This window comes from Pinus tabuliformis, chromosome 8, assembly GCF_031772625.1.
Source record: "Pinus tabuliformis cultivar Carrire ecotype Pingquan chromosome 8, CPIR1, whole genome shotgun sequence".
Taxonomy (NCBI): domain Eukaryota; kingdom Viridiplantae; phylum Streptophyta; class Pinopsida; order Pinales; family Pinaceae; genus Pinus; species Pinus tabuliformis.
In genome coordinates this window covers 1,615,503,113-1,615,525,293 of record NC_142294.1, presented here as the reverse complement: position 1 = coordinate 1,615,525,293, position 22,181 = coordinate 1,615,503,113, and the positions used below count along the sequence as shown (strand labels likewise).

The following is a 22,181-nucleotide window of genomic DNA, read 5'->3' as shown; positions in this document are numbered from 1 at the left end:
ATTAAAATGTTTTTGCTTTTAATTTTTCATTATAAGAGCTATGATTTTCTAATTAAATTAACACTCTTTTCTAATAAAAAGTTAAGACCAACTGTTCAAATTTGATTACTGTACTTTACACTCTTCCAATCTAAACATTATTTATTTATTTAAATAAACATATACTTTATATTATCAAATTAAAAAAATTATTATCCTATACAATCATATACAAGGCTTACAAGACTTTCGATTTTAAATTCTTTTAACCTTATCCTTGGGTTCCTGATGGTAATCGGTAAATCTGAAACCACAACCACACTCTCAGCCAAATTAATATATTAAAAGATTATCATAATGCTCACTCTATTTTTACCTACCTGGCCATAAGCATCATAGCTATCTTTTATCTTCTGGTTTTACATACTTCCTTGCCTGGAGCTTGAATGGTGATAAGCATCTCAGTAAAAATTCCCCAGTGAAATAGATTCATATATGTGCTTCATGGTGTCAAAATCAACATCAGATCTCAATATACTAATATAAGTAGACAAGCTGAGCTATTGAATATGAACGGGTAAATCCAGTCTTTGTAGGTCATAGATTTGTTCCAGCTCTGAACTTTTGTAACTCAAAACAAACACAAACAGAGCATCCATAATAATCTGATATTTATAAACAGAAATTTACGAACTGGAGAGTGAATACAGACTTATACAAACTTGTAGCAGAGCAGGATGAATGTGATGGACTTCCTATAGATAAGGTGGAGTGATTAGAAGATAGATTGTCCAAGAAACTCAACTTCAACTTTTTCCTGAAATGAATGCTTGCACTTGCACTCACTTGTATGGTGTTATGATTTCATACTTCATGTTATTGACAGTTGTTGGACAACAAGAAATTATGGTCTGCCATGGAAGAATTCTGCTGACAAAACCGTATGTTTGTGCATATAATTTAGTCTATTAAAGTAGAAAGTAGATTTGTTCTGTACAGGTCCAGTTACTGTAATGATTCAAAATGTGTAAACAACTTGCCAAGATCTCCCCAGACAGGTATCTATCCTAGCCATTGAAGATTCTTGATCGTTGTTCAATTGAAGCTCAGAGCTTTACTGATATATAATTGGAAAAAAGTAGCTTTTGTATTTGAGATTATTTGGTTGTTGGACTGCATGTTTTTGGTTGAAATCCAACTCTTTCTTTCTCCACATCATAGACAACATGAAGGTTCTGTTGTTGATAGTTACCCAAAACTGCAACAGGTCCATGCACTTCATCTCCACTGCTCAAAATGATCAGGCATCCCACTGCTGCAGCAGCAGTACCAGTACTAGTCCTGGTAGCATCACTAGGATCAGACATCATAAACATATAATTCTCCGCTGGAAGTGTGATTGTAGCATTGTTCTTGAAGTGCAATGAGAAGGTTGGCAACACAGGAGAAGACCCTTCTGCAGTGGGCAGCTCGTAGCAGAGGTCCAGCCCGGAGGCGGTCTCATACTCAACAGACCTGGTGTACTTAACTGTGGACTTGAGCTTGTCTAAGACCTTTCTGTGCAGAGATGCTGGAAGCATGGTGAAGGTGGTGCCGGAATCAATAATCAGTCCACCATTCCCTTCCTTGTCAAATTTAGTCAGACTAGGTGGGAGTTCGAGTTTCTGCCCCCCTATGCTGATTCCTTCAATACCCAAGTAGTAGAAATAAGGATACTTGAAATTATTCATCATTGGTGTGTAGTGGACCTTACCGTGTTTGGGGATTGCAGATTTTCCAAACAGAAGAGGGCTGGAAACATGGAGATTGTCATCAAATCTATGGCTGACAAGGCAGTAGGAGAAGCCCTTGTTTCCCACTTCACCTAATTGGTCATGAAATGCCAGGACTCCTCTGCCAAATCCTGCAACCCCTATGGGCTCTGATAGTGAAATTCCTGCACACCCAAATGTGAAATTTGTGATCTTTTTAGCACCGCCTTTGGCTAGATGGACTGATAGCCTGTCTCTTATCAGCTCACCCCTTAAGCTGCCATCCCCATAGGCATAATAAAATGCTGGGCAGGGGGCCTGACAGGGATCCATGTCAATACTTTCAAATGAGCAGCCTGCCATGGTGCAGAGATCTCTGGGGTTATCTGAGTTGTGAATGGCAGAGCATGAATCAGAGCTACAAACCGCAGGTCGGCTTGAATTAGACTGAAATGCTGAGAATGTGGGGATGTCTAAATCCTCACACATGATGCATTCAAATGAAGGCTTTGAGGAGTTTGCAGAGCAAGGGACCCATACAAGATCACTTCCAGTGTCCATGAACACTTCCAGTCTCTGCGGCGAGGTGCCCAACATTAATGGCATTATGTAATCACTCCCTGCTCTCAGAGGCAGTGAGAAGTCCATTGAATGCTTCTTATGCCCATGTCTGTTTCTTCTCAGAGAATGAAACCTACTGGAGCTTCTTTCGCTCGAAACCCTCAGCAATTCAAAAGAATTCATGACCTTCATGTTCCCAAAGCCTCTGTGCTTCAGACCCACCACCAAATCACCTCCATTCTCCTCCAAAACACAGGCTGACTCCCTCCAAATCTGGCTCAAACAGAACCAAACCAGCAGACTCTGAACTAAATAATATGAACCCATGTCCCAAAATTAGAAAAACAGTACAAATAAGCAAATGGGCACTCCCCAGATGTGATGAACCTCCTCTTGCTGTTCTCTGGCCTCAGAATCTCAAAGTCTTCTATAGCCAACCTCCCAATGATAAATAGACCGCGCTGACTGGATTAATTAATGGAGGCGGTAGAACATTGAAGTCCACTTAAAATGCAGAAAAATCAATGCAGAAGTGGCCAAAAGCTTCAAACCAGTCCTTAGGGGCCGCTCTCAACAGCACACAGACAGACCCAATTCACCTAAAAGGGACCCATAGATATCAGAATTTGACTAGGAGTCTTGCACTGAGATCTCTGATATTTTCATGGGATTTTAGTAGACTGGATTGAATGAGTGGCCACGGGATTTTAATACATTGGATTGGATGAAGGGCCGTGCTCTTGTAATGCAGTGCGAGTGCAGTTAAGTTACTATTGGAGTGAATGACTGACAATGCCAAAGGTTGAGTGTAATGTGGCACAGCAAGATACAGCTAAGTCTGAGACAGCTACACATATACACAACGAAAGAGACAAAAACTGTGATGGTATGAAAAGATTTGATCGTGCACATAAGATAGACACGGAACTGACATTTAGGTTCTGGTGATTGAACATAAGCTGCTGTAAAGGGGTGTCCACTGAAACTTCTACACACGTTGATTTTCTTTCTTGTTTTTAACGTTGGAGTTTCAAGTTTCAAGGTTAGTTTCATGATGGCATACATGATACACCAAGAACAGTCCAACAATATTTAATAACGTGTTTTATTTGAAATTTGGTTGGGCATAGTCTAAGTAGTTTGTTTTTTGGAAAATTATAGAAATTTTTGTAAGATTTTGATAAAATTTGGTGGGTTTTTATAGATCCAGGTTACAATTATTAAATTTCAAGATTTTGGGTTTTTTAGAGGTTTTTGATAGTGTTGAACCCATTTCCACCATCAAAAACATGATTCAAACCTTACTCCTGCAAGATTTATTGAAATTTTTTTGGTCGGATTCTGACCACTTTTGACCATTCGGGCAATTTCTTTGCCTCTATAGACGATGTCATTTGGTTATATGTGGCCTATGGTTGTTTAGAGGTGAAGTGTCCAATAAAAGTTTTGGTTTTTTTTGTTACAATGGGGAGATATAATTTTGTTCAGAGAGGTGACAATTTTGTTTATACAATGATTTCTTATTAGGATCAACATTTTTTTTGTTAATATGATTGTGAGAGTGTTTGAATGGTTCTTTCGATGGTAGAAATGAATTCAATACAATAAAATACGAGAATCCTTTCTTACTAGGACCAATGTTTGTTTTTTTTCTTGTTAATTCGATTGTGAGAGTATTTGAATGATTATTTTGATGGTGGAAATTGATTCAACATAATAAAAAACGACAGTCATTTCTCACTAGGATTTTTTTGTTAATTCAATTGTGAGAGTGTTTGAATGGTTCTTTTGATGGTGGAAATGGATTCAACACAATAAAAGACCCAAAATCCTGAAGCTTGACAATTATACCCTGAATTTCTAAAAAATTCCAAGGATTTTGTCAAAATCATGGTGGAATTTTTATTGTGTTTTTGGGGAAAATGACAAAGCAATTTTGTTCTAGTTTAATATGTGTCTTTAAATTCATAAAAGAACCAAAATATGTTTTTAAGTTAGATTACACTATAATTTAAAGTGTAATTTAATTAATAGAAGTTTTGGTTTTTAGAGCCATTGGGTAAGATTATGATTTCTCTTTATTTAAAATGTATTTTAGAATGCATAAATGAATTTAGTGCTTTGAAAATTCTTTTGAGACATTCAAATTCTTTAAATTACACAATTCAAACTTACAATCCTAAAAAGTCTATGCCAAATTTAGAGGAAAATTGACTTAGAAAGATGGTGGAAAAAAGACCAAAACATTTAACTAGGCTATAGTCTAAATCTTTTACATTTTGGCTCTTTTTTGGTTTGGTCAATTTTGACCAAAATTTAACAAGAATTTGTTGGAATCACAAATTTGAACTATGAATCTACATAATCTAAGTGCTCCAAATGTTTTTCAGAGCATTGAATCTATTTATGCATTCAAAAATGAATTTTGAATAACAAAAAACCATTATTTCACCAAAAACATTATTGCTGAATTTTGACAAAAAAAAGCCAAAAACAATTAGGCTACACCATTAGTTCTATAGTGTAAAGGGCATTCTAGCTATTAAAATTTTTGGCACTTTTAGTTTAGAATTCAACCATGCAATTTTGTGCAATTAGTTCTAATTTATTTTTTTTAATTAAATTAAAAAAAATCTGTTATGTTTATTTTTTTATTTTTTTGTCGCTAGGTTACGTTAGTCCTAAGATGACTCACATGCCTAACTTGTGGCTTGAGTTGTTGCGGCCCAAAGGCATCTAAATTGTCAAAATCACCTAGGGATCCGCAAGGCTTGGGCCACACCAACCTGTTAGCTTCACTGATTTTTTGCCAATGAAATTTCGAACCGATGACCTTTTCACCACAAGTGCCTTAACAAAACACCCTATCAACGTCTAATCTACACCCGTGAGCATTATTTTATTGATATTTTTTAGTATCTTATTGAAATTATTTTATAGGTAAACTATGAAACCCCTAGTGGCTAGGGGTAAACTAGAGGAATTTGAACCTGGGATTTGAAAATACATAACACTTAATTTTCAATGCAATTACTAATTAAGCTTTCAATACTATCAACCTTTGTCATGTCACTCGCTAGAATTGAACTTGGGTGGGGAGGATTCCATTCCTTCCTCCCAACCACCCGATGTAACCCTTCATGACATTATTTAATTAATATTAATTTAGGGTTGAATATTTCTTTTGAATTAATAAAGAAGAATAAACTAAATGATAAATAAATTTATTTTTTTAATTTGAAATTTGTTTAATTTTACTTAATGCTAACTTTATCATAAAAATCTATTTCAAAAAGATTCAATTTGCAGTATCTATTCTATGTTTTGGAAGGTTTCTGCATATTTTCCGGTTTAAAATGTCTAGAATCTGTGACACCCTTGGTCGTGAAAACAAATTTACCTTTTTACTATGTAGGACTCGGTAATTCAATTCGGTTAAGATTAAGTGTAGTGATTATCATTTTATTTTGTTTGCTTTAAAAGAAAAGTTATGCTTGGTCAAAGAAATGTCGGGAAATACTTCAAAAGAGGAAAATCTTGGGTTTCCAAGTAGTCAGATAGTTACTTCCTTTTATGGAGAGAATAAAAATAAAATCTCTTAGTGGGAGAGGCCATGAATGGCTAAGTGAGGAAGTAAGAGGAAAAAAAAAGAAAACTTGTGACAAAACACTATCAAGGAAAACAGTTGCACTGCTGGGGGGTCTTCTTGAGCTGGTAATAACTAGTGGAAGCCCTTAAGAAGAATAATTTGGACTGGAATGGAGGTGTTGAGGTCCTAGAACACTCACTGTCTTGAACTACTCTGGAAACTGTAACACCCTCCCCCCACATCTACCCAAGCAATCAGCCGACCGGGGTAAACATGCGACGAGTGGCCACTATGGTATGATTCGACTTCCTAAGTCATGTTAAGGAAGTGCAACCGATAGAAACACACCATACATACATTCAATATTAACTTTAGGACCCTCAAGAACCAATCCAACACTTTATACAACTTGCCTCAGTTGGGTCCCATTGAGCTTTTGAACAACTTAAGCCTCAGTCGCTCTCATGCTATAGGCATGACAGTGTTCAGAAATCTAGAGTCACTCTCACAGGCTTTCCTTCCAGTGTCTAGAGACTCGTTTAGTTAGTGCTATGCTAGCATCGTTGAGATTTGAGCCACTTTTTCAGGCCCAGAGCCTAGGTCACTGCCCAATATTGAACCATTTCTTCATATCAGTGAAATAACATGGAAATGATAGTACTAAAGCATATACTTGTTTAACACCTTGATTGGACCCCTACTAGCCATGACAGGCATTTCGTCAAGCATATCACGAATATGTAAACTACAGGTGTAAATAACAGATCTGAGCATAGGGGTCTCATACTTATGTAAGATTCACAATGAAGAATTGATGCCTCAACACATTAACTACCATTTCATCCATCAGACCATAGATACATTGTTCATTCATATACAAGTAGAAATATGATGAGAGCCATACATAGTTGTTGTCATGAAATATATACATAACCAAAATAATAGGGACAAAAAAATCAATGAAATCACAGCCATATAAACCACATATAATCCATCATAATACTCATAAAAATACAAGGGGAAATAACCTCTTATTGATGATGCAAAATCCAAACCGAGATGGGACTTCCATGTTCCACCTGACCGTAGAATGGATGAGCCAAATCTCTCTTTAGCTATTCACCCCTGTGCCATATTCCAAGCATGAATGTGGGATCTCATAGAACACATCAATCAAAACTCATCGAGGGCTTCCAAAGGCTATCCACCTCAACCCATCAAACAATGAGTCCACCTCACGGTCGGACATCAAAAAACCATTATTAGATTAGTCTCTATCCAAGCCTTCCAGGGATCCAGAGCGTTTGTACCAACCGAGGCTTCAAGACTAGTAACTCAACCCACAATTGTCATCGGGCTCCAAAGAGTTTGTCCAACCAAGGCTCCAGGACTAGTAACTCAACCCACCAAGGGATCCACATAATTTGTCCAACCAAGGCTATGGGACTAGTAACTCAACCCACGTTGTTACAGGGCTCCAGAGAGTTTTTCCAACCAAGGCTCTAGGAACTAGTAACTCAACCCAAGCTAAGGAAACATGAGAACCAACCAAAAACAAATAATGAAAGAAAACCTACAATCGCCATGGCTATCCAGGAACTGGAAAGGCTAGGCAATCCAATGTCAATCCAGGAAAACTTGCATGCCACTGAGAGATCAAAACCAACAAACCACATGCATATGTCATGCATGCCAAAACTAGTGAAGGAAACATACCTAAAACTCGGTACCTGCAAGAAAATATGATGTAGTTGTTGATACCGATACTCTCTTGCAATTTCTTGCTCTTCCTTTAACTTCTTGCTCCAAGAATTCAAGTATGCCACACCCTCCAAGAGTGCTCCAAGAAAACTCTAAGTCTCCAAGAGTATGAGAGAGAGAGAGAATAATGAGAGAGCTCCAAAATTGATCTGACAAAAGGTTACACTAACAAAGCCTAAGCCAAGAGCTTGCCAACTGATCCTCATAAGCCATTGTATTAATGAGGGCTCTATTTTCTTCATTTTCCATTATTTTCCTTCATTTTCCTCCTGACATGCAACATGTGACCTTTCACCTCCCTTTTGTCCTAATTTCCATTATTTTCATAAATAAAATGCCAATTAATGTTCCATGCCTTTCCAAAGCCTTAGCGATTTCCTTTGCCAATTTCCTTAGCCAGTATAAGGCTTTCTTCATTTTGCATACAAACCCTTCATCGAAGGTGAGAAGAAATCCTTTTGGCTGCTTAATGTAAACTTCTTCTCCTAAATATCCATTGAGAAATGTAGACTTCACATCCATCTAATAAACCTTTGATATTCTTATGGATGGAAAGAGAAACAAAGACCCTGATAGCTTCCAGTCGAGCTACTGGTGCAAAGGTTTCTCCAAAATCTACTCCTATTTGGGCATACCCTTTACAGACCAATCGATTCCTAATTACTTGACCCTGTTCATTCAGTTTATTCTTGAAAATCCATTTGGTTCCAATAATATTTTTCTCTCTTGGCCTTGGTTCAAGCTCCCAAGTGTCATTGTTTTCAATCTGATCAAGTTATTCATTCATAGCTTTCACCCAGAACTTGTCTTCACTTGCTTGACAAAGGTTCTTGGGTTCTATCTATGATAATAGAAGCCAGATTCGCATAACTTGTACTGCCAACAAGTTTCCTCCTAGTTTAGAAACCATGTATTTGGTCTCTAGGAATCTGACTCTTAGGATGTTCCTTATGTACATACCTAGAGGGTGTCTTTGGTCTTGAATTCATGCCTTCTTCCTCACCTTCATTGTCTAAATCTGTTTCCTCCAGATCCGTGGACCTCAAATCTGAACTTTCTTCATCATCTGAGTTCATATTTCTTTTAGAGGACTCAGGTTGTGAACCTACTTCATCTACTATTACATCGATGCAATCCTTAATCTTCTTTGTATGCTTTTTATAATACTTGTATCCTTTGCTTCAAGTAGAGTACCGAAGCAATATCCCTTCGTCAGCACGTGAATCAAACTTTCCAGGATTCTTCTAATTATTTTTAATGAAGCACTTGCTTCCAAACACCTTGAAGTGTTTAACTGATACGGGTCTTCCCTTCCATAACTCATATGGATTTTTATCACTATTAGGCATGATTTGAGTTCTATTTGACATATATATTGCTTCCTGAGATGCTTCTCCTCAGAAGTTGTGAGACACTCCTACTTCATCCAACATTGCTCTGGCCATTTCCTGGATTTCTCTTTTCTTCCTCTCTTCTACTCCATTTTGCTGAAGAGTTCTAGCCACCGAGTATTGCCTCCTTATGTCATTCTCTTGGTAGAATTCCTCAAATTCTATTGAGGTGTACTCTCCCCCTCTGTCTAATCTTAAACATTTTTTCTTTTAACTTTTTTTCATTTTCTACTTGAGCTTTAAACTTCTTGAAATGCTCGAATGTTTCTGATTTCTCTTTTAAGAGGACAATCCAAGTGGCCCTAGTGAAGTCATTAATGAGAAACATGAAATACCTCTCTCATTTTGAGCTTTTTTCTCTAGTTGGGCCACAGATGTCTATGTGAATGAGCTCCAAAGATCTGGATGAAGAGAACTCTTTTGACTTGAAATGAGTGCAAGTCTATTTTCCAAACTGACATGACTTTCTTATTGAGTTATCGGGCCTTGATAGCCTTGGTAATACTCTTGTGGCTCCCATCTTTCTCACTTTTATCAAATTTTCAAACTCATATGCCCAAGCCTCTTGTGCCACAACTTTGTTTCACTCGTTTTGCTTAAATAGCAGTTAAACCTGGAATCATCAAAAAACATATACATTATTGTGGGTTATGATTTCTTTTCCCACCAATTTTCCATTCTTCACGTTGCAAATCTCATAGTCTTTAGATCGAAAGGTCACATTGTAGCCATTATCACACATTTGGCTAACACTAAGCAAATTGTGCTTGAGACCTTCTACATACAACACATTTTGTGCTTCTACTTTTTTATCAAGACTGACTACTCCTTTACCCTTGATTCTTGTTGGAGCATTGTTTTCAAAGGTGACATTGTTTCCTTTGTCCTTTTATTTCAGTGACAAAAATATTCTTTTTTCCCCTATCATATGTTTGGAACAACCACTATCTACATACCATTTGATTTATTGATTATGAGCTGATAAGGTGAGTGCACACTGCATGTTATTTTTAGTTTTTCATTTCCAACTCCCCTTATCCTTTTGGATAGTTGACTGACTAACTTCTTGGGACTTAGACAGATACTCAAACCTACATTTGCACTCACTGGCTTTGTGCCAAAAATCATTACATTTGAAGCATTCTACTTCACTTAGCAAGGGAGATAAGATATTCGATTTCTAAGGGAAGAGTTTGAGATGTATAAATTTGGTACATATTATATCTGGGATTTTCATCTCTTTCAACTTTGATCCTTCTACAATCAATAACTTTATGTCCAAATATATGACACTTATAAAAGTGACCATAAAACAAATAGGAATGCCTATTGTTGGAAGAATTATGAGATTATGCAGGAAAATACCTTGGTTGTCTAACTTATTGGTTCATTCTCCATTGGTGATCTCCTCTTTTCCCTATTGCTCTTTTGTCTTCATTAATTCTTTCATGATGCTTCCTCACATGGCTCTATGATTCTTTGAATCATGCAGACCTGAAGTTTATATTCCCCATAGAAGATTCTTGTGTCTTAAAGTATCCCAGACTGGTTTTGATTCCTGAGGGCCTTTGACTATTCAGGATCTGATCTAGTCTCCTTGTCCCTTTGGAAAATTTTTCATTTAAACCATTATTGGTCATTGTTCTCTCAAGATCGGTTCTGATAGAGACAGCCTCTGCTTCAAGACTTGACAGTTCTCTTCCCATTCTTGGATCATATCTTGAAGAACCTCTTCTTTTCATTTAGCCTCCTTTAGTTTAACTTTCAAAAATAGGATATCATATTTGCATGTATGTGAGATCATTTCCCTTTTCAACTTAAGGAGTTTCTGTTTCAAATGCTTGTTCTCCTCCTGTAGTCTCTCACAGTTTCCTTGTTTTTCTTCCAGTAGAAGGACTAGACTATATTTCTCTTGATAGCTTCCTCAATATTTTATTTTTGATAAGAAAACTCCTCATTGTCATAGTTATACATACCTTCATATGCATGTTGTAATTGTTCCTTTAGCTACTTATTCTTCTTCCTTTCTTTCTTTAATTCGTCAAGGGAACTAATGAGTTCCCCTTCAAGGTCCACTACTCCTTCTTCTTCTTCCTCTTTAGAGTCCATAATACCTTGTTTCTAGGAATTTGTTTTGAAAGCAATAAGAAGATACTTATATAACTCATTCTCCAACAATTTTTCATTGTTTGACTCTAGTGTTGAGCTATCCTCTTTGGAGTAGAACCCCTTTTTCTTATAGAGATTTTTCTTCTGGTGTGTCTGAAACTTGTTTCCAAATTTCAGATCCTCTTCCCTTTCAGAATTTCGTTTATAAGGGAATTTGGACGAGAAATGTACAACTTTTCCAGAGTCTAAACACTTAAAGGGAAACTTCCCTTTATATTTTCCTGAGTCGTGCTCCAGTTTTCTGGCTAGTTGAGTTAGCTCCTGATCAGATTCACAATTGGAGTAGTCTTGATGATCTTTATGCTCCTTGGCCTTTCTGTATACTTTGAATGTCGCTTCCTTCGATTTAAATATTTCTATACCTACTCTCATCTCATAGGTTGTGAGAGTACCATACAGTTGATCCATCTTTAGATCCTTTAAATTATCCATCTCTTTAATAGCCGAGACTTTGGCATTAAATATCATGGGTAGAGATCTTAATATTTTCTTAACAATCATTTCTTATTTGACCTCTTCACCAAGTCCTCTAATCATATTATTCACTTCATCAACTCTGAAGAATTATTTTGTTATGCTTTCATTCTCATTCATTCTCAATCTTTCAAACCTCATCCCGAAAGTCTAAAGTTTTTCCTGCTTTACTTTGTCATCTCCTCCATGACTCTGATTATTCTTTACCCACACTTCCTTAGTATACTTATAGTACATAACTTTTACAAGTTCTGATTGACTAAGGCTAAAGAGAATAGCATTCTTGGCTTTAGCGTTGTTCCCATATTATTTTTTTCCATCTGCATCGGTGTGAGGAATATCAGGGACATTGTAGCCTACTAGTACTGAAGTCCAAACATCTACTCCTAGGGACATAATATATGCTTCCATTCTTGCATTCCAAAAGGCATAATTTTTCCCACAAAAGATTGAAATTATACCTGATTTGGCCTCTTAACTCTCTTGCCTAGACATAATTCCTATTATATATACTTTCCAGTGATTAGACTATTGCTCAAGGAACCTTCGCTCTGATACCAATTGTTGAAATAAGGAATTGTTGAGAGGGGGGTTGAATCAGTAATTATGAAACTCTTTTATTTTTCCAATTATGATTATAGCCCATTTTTATATTTTTTTACTTGTAAGAGAATTCATTCACAAAATCAGTGAACCAACAATATTTCAAACACACAAGTTCATACAACAATCACATGAGCACCACACACAAATTTGTTGTTTTTTTATGATGTAAATTAGGCACCCACCTAATTACATTTGTTTGTTTATGAGCACCCACTTAAAGGAGGCACCAACCCCCTTTGGTTAGAAAGCACCAACTTGCCAAGAGGCACCAACCTCTTTAGTGTGTAGGTACCAACCTACTCTTGCCACTGTTCTACTATTTCATACAATTTTCAAACTCAAAACAGAGGCATACAATATTACAAGTAAAATACCAAAATGGCTGATTATAGATTCAACTTATGTACTTTGTCTTATGTGCTCTCATGCAGCAAATCTTTTATTGGTGTTCACAACAAAACTTCCTCTGCACTCTGCCTCCTCTCTTAATGGATATTTGTTGACTTCTCTTCAACACTATCCTCATGATTCTCCACACAGCACTCTCGTTGCTCTTTTTCTTGTCTAACAAATTTTCCTCCTTGGTGCTTCAACCTCTCTGTCTCAATGCCACCACTCACAACATAACGCACTCACAATATGCTCAACACCCCCATCTTCTCCATTGCAGGTGATTTTTTTGTTCCACTGAGGCACTTTGTGCAAGGCATTCTTTGTTGTATGTCCTTTAGCTCCCCAATTGTACTTCGGCATGGCTTCCCTTGCCACTGTTGCATCTCCTCGTAGTTTATTTAGTACAAAAATAGAGATGTACCTTGAAGTTCTTTATCAACTGACTGCGTAGAGCTCAATGCTGATAAATTAATTCTCAGGTGACCTCCACACTCCTCTGAGAGTCCCATTATCATTTATCACTCCACAGATCTTGACAGTTCACAGAGGTGACCACTCTATTCTCATTTATCACAACCATTCGTGCACGTGAAGAAGTCGATTACTTCCTTCATTCTCCTGAATTCATCTCTTCCAGAGATTTTGTCCTAGATTTTTTTTATAGAGTCTTCTTGCAAGTTTAGCCCCTTTCAACGAATAGCTCCTCTGAGTTTGCATTCAATTTCATAGTTTCCGACCCATACATCCTTTAACTCGTTGTACTGCATCATCATAGAAACTCCACATAGTAACTTCACAAAGGTGAAATGTTACAATATTTCTCAGCCCTGATATCCTTAGTTCCTGAGCATTTCTCCTCCATGGGACCAAGAGTTGTGACTTGCGGCTTAACTTTTAAGTGCTAAGGCATTTTTTTCTTGTCGGGGGCCAATCTTCCATTGCTAACTACTCGACGCCCTTAGTTCTTTGGATTCTCATGACTAAGTTTCAACCCAATATCAGAAGCCCCTTGCATCATAACTTTTCAAAATCATTTGCATTGAAGTTACGGGGTTTTCATCCTATGATATGACATCATTACTCCATGTGGCAGCTTCATATCGATGAAACGTGTCACCTAAATCTAGCACATTCGGCCACCCAATAACGTTGAATCGGTCTACCATGTGTCTTGTCATACTGCCATGTCATGCTAACGTCATATGCCACTGCAAATTCTTGGAGCCAATCTTCTGTCGTCATGTGTCCTACCATAAGAGAGAGAAAAGGGTCCATCAAACCTTCGTTTTGCAATAGAATTATTTGTTAATCTTCTTTGGCATTCCTCGCTGCTTTTTAGTACTATTGGAACTACTAGAATTAGTAACTTCTTAGAATACGTCAGTTAAGAAGCTCTGATATTTTGATGTCCCGGAACTCTGATATCCCAATATTATGATTATCAGTGCTTTCGATATCCCAAGGTTCCAACCTCTGATCTACCACCTTCTCCCGATATCTGATGTGTTGATGTCTCGATGTGCTGATCTCTGGGGTTTTGATATCCGATATGTTAATGTGTTGATCTCCAATATCCCGATATTTGATATGTTGTCTAATATGATATTCCTTCATTCCTAAGGCTTCAAATCCCTGGACTTTGGCACACCATATCTTTTGATTCAAGAATCCATTTTTTAACTTCTGCATATCATTGGAAAACTCTTCTAGAGAAATTTCATTGGATAAGGTCTGATGTAGGTTTTCAGTCCATTTTCTACTTGTGAGATGGCTAAGAACTCTCTGCTACACTTTACCCCCTGAATCTTCTTCTTGTGCTTGGAAGGTCGAACTCTCAACACCATAGTGATCATTTTATGGCTTCTTCAATAATTTTTCTACTATGATGATTCTCTACATAAAGCTTGCAGCTTCCATGGAATCCCATCATTGTAGTCATCATTTTATGGTTTTTCCAGTACTATGATGATTTTCTACAAAACATTCCAACAACCATGGGATTCCTCCCAAACACCCAATCATCATGTTGACCCATGTTTGACATCAATGTCAACACTTACATAGCCACCCATATACCACCAATTGTCCAACAGATTTGTGGATCTACATTTATGAATTAGTTATTTGAAATTTTTTATAAATAGAAGTGTCTTCTCCTCTCAAAGGGGTGAAAAGTTTGGGAGCTATTCTCATTCTTTAGTGTAGATTTTTGGATGTTAAGGATTTACACTATGCTTATGATTGATTTACTGAATACCATTGTGATTCACTTTTATATGGTTGTTCCTTCATGATGAAATCTGGGGTTTTATTAATAGTTTTCTCAACTTTCCACCTCTCATGTAGTTCATGATGGCCACTTGATGAGTATGAGTGTATTTTAGTGTTTCATTTTCGCAAGATAGATTAGTTTCAATTTTTGAAATGTTTGCTTCAAGTCTTTTGATTAGATGGATTGTTTACATTTTTTTATGTTCATTCCATTTATGTTCTTTTACAGGTCAAGCATTATTGATTTCATTTCATAGATTCATCGTTTTTCAATTTGTTTGCTTTTAGATTCATAGATAGTCATAAATGATTCTAATTTGACAATGCACACATTAGTAATTTCAATTGATCTCTCATTGCTTTCAGAATAGGCTACCATTAATTTTCATAGTTTAAGAATTCAATGCTTTCTTAGTATAGGATTTGATGCTTTCTAGATTACATTTACTTTCAAGCCTTTACTTTAAAATTATTAGGATATATTTACTTTCATGTTGATAAGATAAATTTACTTTCATGGCACTATAATAGATTTATTTTCATGTCAATAGAGTAAGTTTACTTTCATGTCAATCATCATTTCAATTTCATAGACTAAAATATTGTTTTCAAGTTCCGAAATTGAGACTTTTGAAAAATAAAGTTCGTGCATACTCATCTTAGATATTTTTCATGAATAAGTTTTATTTTAGTCTTATAATTTCTTTCAATAAAGTAGAATTTCCTTTTGAAATTAAAAGTTGATTCCTAGCATATATTGTGCAATGTACTTTGCAAGTCCATGAACCTCGGGTTTAACTAACAATTAAATTACCCAATATTTTAACATTGTTTCCAGGGAAGTATACATGGGGGTTAACTTTCAATCTAGAATTTATTTTTAGCTTTAATCTCATTTTTTTAGTTGCATTCATTTTTAAATGCATAGTTAAAATTCATGTTAAAAATCATTTAGATGCATAAATTTCAATCAATTTTTGTACTTTAAGAGTTTCGCCACTAATTCATTTATGGACAAGAGATCTAGAATGATGATCAAACATTTCCTAGAGAGAAAGGACTAAATTGAAGATTGGTTTCAAAAAATGAGCACGCCACAATATTATGTCATTCTTCAACAAATCATACCACCAAATCCAAATGTACAGTTGGTTTCACATGTCCTAATGAACATTGAGGTATATTTTTCAAATTTGGATATGAGCATACTAGAGACTTTGATACATAAATGGCTTCATTGGAAATACTCCTATAATTAAAAAATACATATTCAAAAAAATAGAATATGGTAGAATAAGAAAAATAAAACCAAGCTTGGTGAGTTTTTGAGTTTTTGTTTTTAAGTTTGATTTCATTATTTTCTTGGAAATTTTAATTTGGTGGTGGAGTAAGAGCCACCTTATTCACTAACCATTGACAGGAAGATCTACAGTAAAAGGGGTGTTTGTGAAGGAGGAGAATAAGTGGAGTTTAGAGAGCTAATATTTGAGGTTTGAGATCAATTCTTCTTACTTTGTTTTTCAATTTTCAGATTTCAAATGAATAAAGAATTTTGATATTCCTAAGATTGTTCTCTTCTTGCGCCTTGTTGCGACTTGAAAGATCAAAAAGGAAAATTGAATAAGTTAGCTTTGAAATTTCGCAATAAAATTCATAGATCTGAAAAATAGCTAAATGATCCAAATTTACAATTCATTAAAAAAAAAAATTAAAATTTGATTTCCAACTTTCAAAATTTTTTATCTCAAATCTTATTAAAACAAATTATTTTTCTTTATTTATTTAAAAAAAAAAACTTCTCACACATTTTTAAAGTACATTATTTATTAAAAAACAACACAATTAAAAAATAAAACACAAAAATAAATATTATTAAAAAAACAAATTCATAAAACAATGACAAACAAAAACAAAACCATAAAAATTAAAAACAAATAACACAACAGATAAACCAAATCCTAACCATAAAAACAAACAAAAACAATAAAAAATAATTAAAATCAAACGACACATAATAAAGAAATAAAACAAAACAAAGACCAAACAAAATAACAAATGCAAAACAAAACTCATGAGACCATGATATATGCCAAGGCAAACCCATAAAGCATTAGCAAATAAATATATAACCATACATTAAAAACTAAGGGAGGGCATGAAAAATTGAATGAGGGTTTGAACGAACAAAGGTCGAACTGGTGCAAAATGCTATGCGGTGACGAAGAATCCAAGTCTTGGCTTCCGCCTTGAAACCTATAAACAAAAACTAAAAACCTTGTGATGTGAATCTTATTGAGTCTCAAGAATATTGTTGTCTCAATCTTGGTCAATGTGCAATTTTTAAATGAATTTTCGAATAATTAAAATTTAAAATCACTATTTTTCTTTTATTTCCAAAATTTGATGCAGCGTAAGGGTAAATTGTTGCGATGGTGTGCAAGAGGTTATTGGGTTAAATGCTAGTTGAAGTAATTTGTTAATTATTTGATAATTTTGACAATTTTTAATTAGGTAACAATTGCACTGCCACGTGGTAGTAGAGTATTAGTCAACATTGCACTATCAGTGCTCAACAGTCTACCATGTCACCTTGTCTAGTAAGGTCACCACATAGTCACTATATAAAGTCACTGCATAGTCAACACTGCCACGTGGCAGCCTCTAGAGCTTCCATGTGACACCCCTACATAACATTTTATTATTATTTCATAAAAACTTCACAAGAGCATAACTTTCTCATACGATATCCATTTGAGGTGATTCAAGCGTCGTTGGAAATATCTTGAAAATGACTTAAGAATCAATGTAAAGTTGCATGAGGACATGCAACATCTTCACATAGGGGGAATGTTGGGTCTCTAAAATGCTATTCATTTCACCCTCTTTTCTTTCACTTTGCTTCATAATTTACCATATTCTGCAGCTCCATAACCATGCAGTAAGACCATCTTCATAATTAAATATGGGTTTAGACACATTATTTTCCAGTACATTTATTTGGGTATTTTAAGTGAATTTATGGTTAAATATTAGAAAAACAACATGTATTCACTTATATATAAAAGTTGGATGAATTTTATTATGTGTTGGCATATTTGAAGATTTCAATACAATCATATTTGGCCTTTGAGACTCAAATTCGAATTTCCTCTTCAAACTTTTGAAGATTTGAGGAATATTTAAGATCATTGATCAAAGACAATTCATGGCGAAGAATCATGGAAGTTCTTATAAGTGCAAAGTTATGGGATGTTTGTGAGAGGATATGAAGAGATGTTAGTTTCTAGATGTTAACACAGGTTATAACCACATGAGATATTTGTGGATTTAGGAGAGATTTGTGGATCTACATTTATGAATTAGTTATCTTAAGTTTTGTATAAATAAGAGTGTCTTCTCCTCTCAAAAGGGGTGAAAAGTTTGGGAGCTATGCTCATGCTTCAGCGTAGAGTTTTGGATGTTAAGGATTGACACTATGCTTATGATTGATGTAATGAATACCATTATGATTCACTTTTATATTTTTGTGTCTTCGTGATGAAGTCTGGTGTTTTATCAATAATTTTCTCAACTTTCCACTTCTCATGAACTTCATGATGGCCACTTGATGAGTATGAGTGTATTTTAATGTTTCGTTTTTACAAGATAGATTAGTTTCATTTTTTGGAATGTTTACTTCAAGTCTTTTGATTAGATGGATTGTTTACATTTTTTTATGCTCATTCCATTTATGTTCTTTTGCAAGTCAAACATTATTGTTTTCATTTCATAGACTCAATATTTTTCAATTTGTTTGTTTTTATATTCATAGATAGTCATGAATGATTCTAATTTGACAATGCACACATTAGTAATTTTAATTGATCTTTCACTTCTTTCAGAATAGGTTGCTTTAAATTTCATAGTTTAAGAATTCAATGCTTTCTTACTATAGGATTTGATTCTTTCTAGATTAAATTTAATTTCAAGTCTTTACTCTCAAATAATTATGATAGATTTACCTTCATGTTAATAAGAAAGATTTACTTTCATGTCACTAGAATAGATTTATTTTCATGTCAATAGAGTAAGATTACTTTTATGTCAATCATCATTTCAATTTCATAGATTAAAATATTGCTTTCCAAGTTCTGAATTTGAGATTTTTGAAAAATAAAGTGTGTGCATACTCATCTTAGACATTTTTCATGAATAATTTTTATTTTAGACTTGCAAATTCTTTCAATAGATTAGAATTTCCTTTTGAAATTGAAAGTTGATTGCCAACATATATTGTGCAAGTGTACTTCACAAATTCACGAACCCTGGGTTTGACAATTTAATGACGAGCAATTTATCTAACAATTAAATTACGCAACACTTATGCAACGGAAATTTGATTTAGTAAATAGTTTGAAAGATAAATAGACAGGCATGCATTTTCACCCTGTAATATTTTATTAAGTTATTTTATAAATTATTAATGTGAATGCAGGAGTTATTTTTTTCCAAATACTTTTCAATTTATATAAATGTGTTTATTAATTAATGATGCATTTTGTTATGTCTTTGGCATATTGTAGTTGAAACATCATAAGGATATGTGGTACAGTGGTTGTAAATTTTGTATCAAAAAGTTGGATGAATAGAGAAAGATTTTTTATTGTGGGATAATTGTAGTCATCTGGGTCATTAATGTTTCCTCTACAAGTGACATGCGTCCACAAGTCTCTAAAAATCAATACTATGGTTATTTCGATGACATACTTGAGTGATTCCTTCAAATTGGTTTTGTTGGACTTCAAATGGTATAGACTATGAATGAATGAACTTGATCCTAATAGAACTGTTATTCAACATGATAAAAGATTTACCATGGTTAATAGAAGGTCATTTGAGCCAAGACTAGATCACTATGTTCTTCCAAGCCAATGGGAACAAGTCTTTTACTCATATGTTCCAAGTAGAGGGGGTTGGTCGTATGTCGTTAGATATGATCCAAGAGGAAGGCCGGTAGAGTAGAATCTAGTGGAAGAAGATGATATGGCATAAGAATATGAAATAGAGGAGAAATTACTTCATGTTTCAGATGAAGACATCAAAAAAGTTCAAGAAGATGTTAATTGAGACAATCTTCTAGATGAAGATGATATCGACAACGTACTGTCATATGAAGAACTTGAAGAAGTCAAACAAAACGTAGGATACAATGTTATTGATGATAATAACGACGATGATATTATTGGAAATGACAACATTGATGATGATGTTGATATGGGAAGTCCTTTGATCAACATCAATTTTGAACCATATTATACAGATGTTGACTTAGATGAAGAATAAAATTAACGATGTCAAAATGTTGAAATGTAAGAGGTTTGTATTTGTATGTTTTCAATTGATTTGTCCTCTTTCATTTACCTTAAATTTTTGTTTCTTAGTAATTTGTAGCTATGCTTGATTCTTTTTTTGCTCAAGCAAGAACCAGACCTTCTATTCACATGTATCTAAAAATTGGTTACATAAAATACAACACCCCCAAAGGCATAGAATGTTAAAGAGCTAACATGTGCCCTAAGATTAGGGAACAGAGCCAATCTGCTCGATAACTAGGCAAAGGGCCCACAAAACCACACAACCAACTAAGTCATCGAGCGAACACGTTGGTGAAATAGAGACCTTGGTGAAAAAATTTCGGTTCCGCGGGGTAGATAACCAACAAGCAGATGTTTCACCCTATAACGTTCAAGAGAGATATTATGGGCCCACCAACAAGCATGACAAACCTCAGCCATAGATCTGCTGCCACAAGATCCAACGACTATGAATGATGTCGGGCTGAAAAGATAAACGAGGAATACCCGCCCGATGAGGGCGGTATTCTCTCTCTTCCTTGAGCCACGTGTTACACTGTTTGTGGCATCGGAGGCTTTTCTGAAAAACCACTTATGGTAATGTGGACGCCTGATAACCATAGAAACTGTAGCAAAACCATTATGGTCCCACCAACAAGCATGACAAACCTCAGCCCTAGATCTACTACCACAAGATCCAACGGTTGTGAAGGATATTGGGCTGTAAAGAAGAGCGAGGAATACCCGCCCAATGAAGGCGGTATTCTCTCTCTTCCTTGAGCCACGAGTTGCATGGTTAGTGGCATCGGAAGCTTTTCTAAAAGACCACTTATGGTGATGTGGATGCCTGATAACCATGGTAACAATAGAAAAACCACCTTGTACTGTAGCGAAACTTTTGGAGCCACCATCTGGTTTCACGCTCTTTCTCCTCAACTTACCATTCATCTGCGAGACCCAAATGTACCAAATCTCGGGCCGCCTGTTTACTAAACCCTTGACATCCATCATCTTAGTATTCAACTGGTTGTTTCCCCTTCATGTACTGATAATGTTCCCTGTCTGCGAGAGCCAAAGTGTCGCAGTCCTCTCGCAGTTGTCCTGCATGAACCAACTCCCATGAGCAACACTTGTTTACTCTTGTACATATCACCCCTTCATTAGCTAGCCGGTCCGCCACTCTGTTGGCATCTCTGTGCACATGCAAAAAGCTTAGAGTTCTGAGTATTCTGAGGTGAGATTGAATTCGGTGATAGACTTACGAAAGTCTCCAGTGGTTGGAAATTTTGTCTGGTGTTGTGCCTGTACCTATCCTTTTGACCGAATTAATTGATAATTTTGAGTCTGCCTCTATGATTGTGTTATGAAAATTAAAGTCCATCAGGATTTCTAAGCCTTGCTCAATGGCCATGAGTTCTACCATATTGTTGGTTGCCCTCCCCAAATGACTGTGAAAGATGACTTTTATATTGCCCTCTTCATCTCTTATGACTCCTCCGTAACCAGCATCCCCTAGGTTTCCTTTTGAGGCTCCATCTATGTTGAGTTTCAAGAAGCCAAGGGGAGGGGGTTGCCAGAAAGCCTTTCCTTCTGATGTGTGCCTTGCTTTCTTTTTTGTGCCTGGAGGGACATATGACTGGAGTCCCAACTGTTCGAGAATGTGAGCATCCCCTTGACCAAGGGGATTCTCAGGAGGTTGCTTTAGAAGGGCATTAACTGTTTCTTTGAGTTGTTTTAGGATCTGAGCCATGATGCTTTGAATTGAACCCAATTTAGCTTTGAAGATCCTGTTGTTACATTCTCTCAAAACATCCCAGATCAGAAATCCTGGAATCAGAGTCCAAGCTAAATTGACTGTCTCATTATCTGAGAAGTCCTTCCTCCAATTCTTTAAAGTTACAGT

At 35.6% G+C, this 22,181-nt stretch overlaps 1 protein-coding gene across 1 annotated transcript; it reads right to left on the bottom strand.

Annotated features, from left to right (window-relative positions):
• Positions 1-633: 633 nt before the first annotated feature.
• On the bottom strand, positions 634-3,083 carry LOC149242249 (putative aspartyl protease At4g16563). Its single transcript, XM_089374193.1, has one exon. It carries the CDS (start codon positions 2,616-2,618, stop codon positions 1,137-1,139), a length of 1,482 nt encoding a protein of 493 aa, XP_089230319.1. The 5' UTR covers positions 2,619-3,083; the 3' UTR covers positions 634-1,136.
• Positions 3,084-22,181: the final 19,098 nt, after the last annotated feature.

Excerpts from the sequence above, each read along its gene's own strand:
- LOC149242249 (XM_089374193.1), bottom strand. The coding sequence starts at position 2,618 with ATGGGTTCATATTATTTAGTTCAGAGTCTGCTGGTTTGGTTCTGTTTG.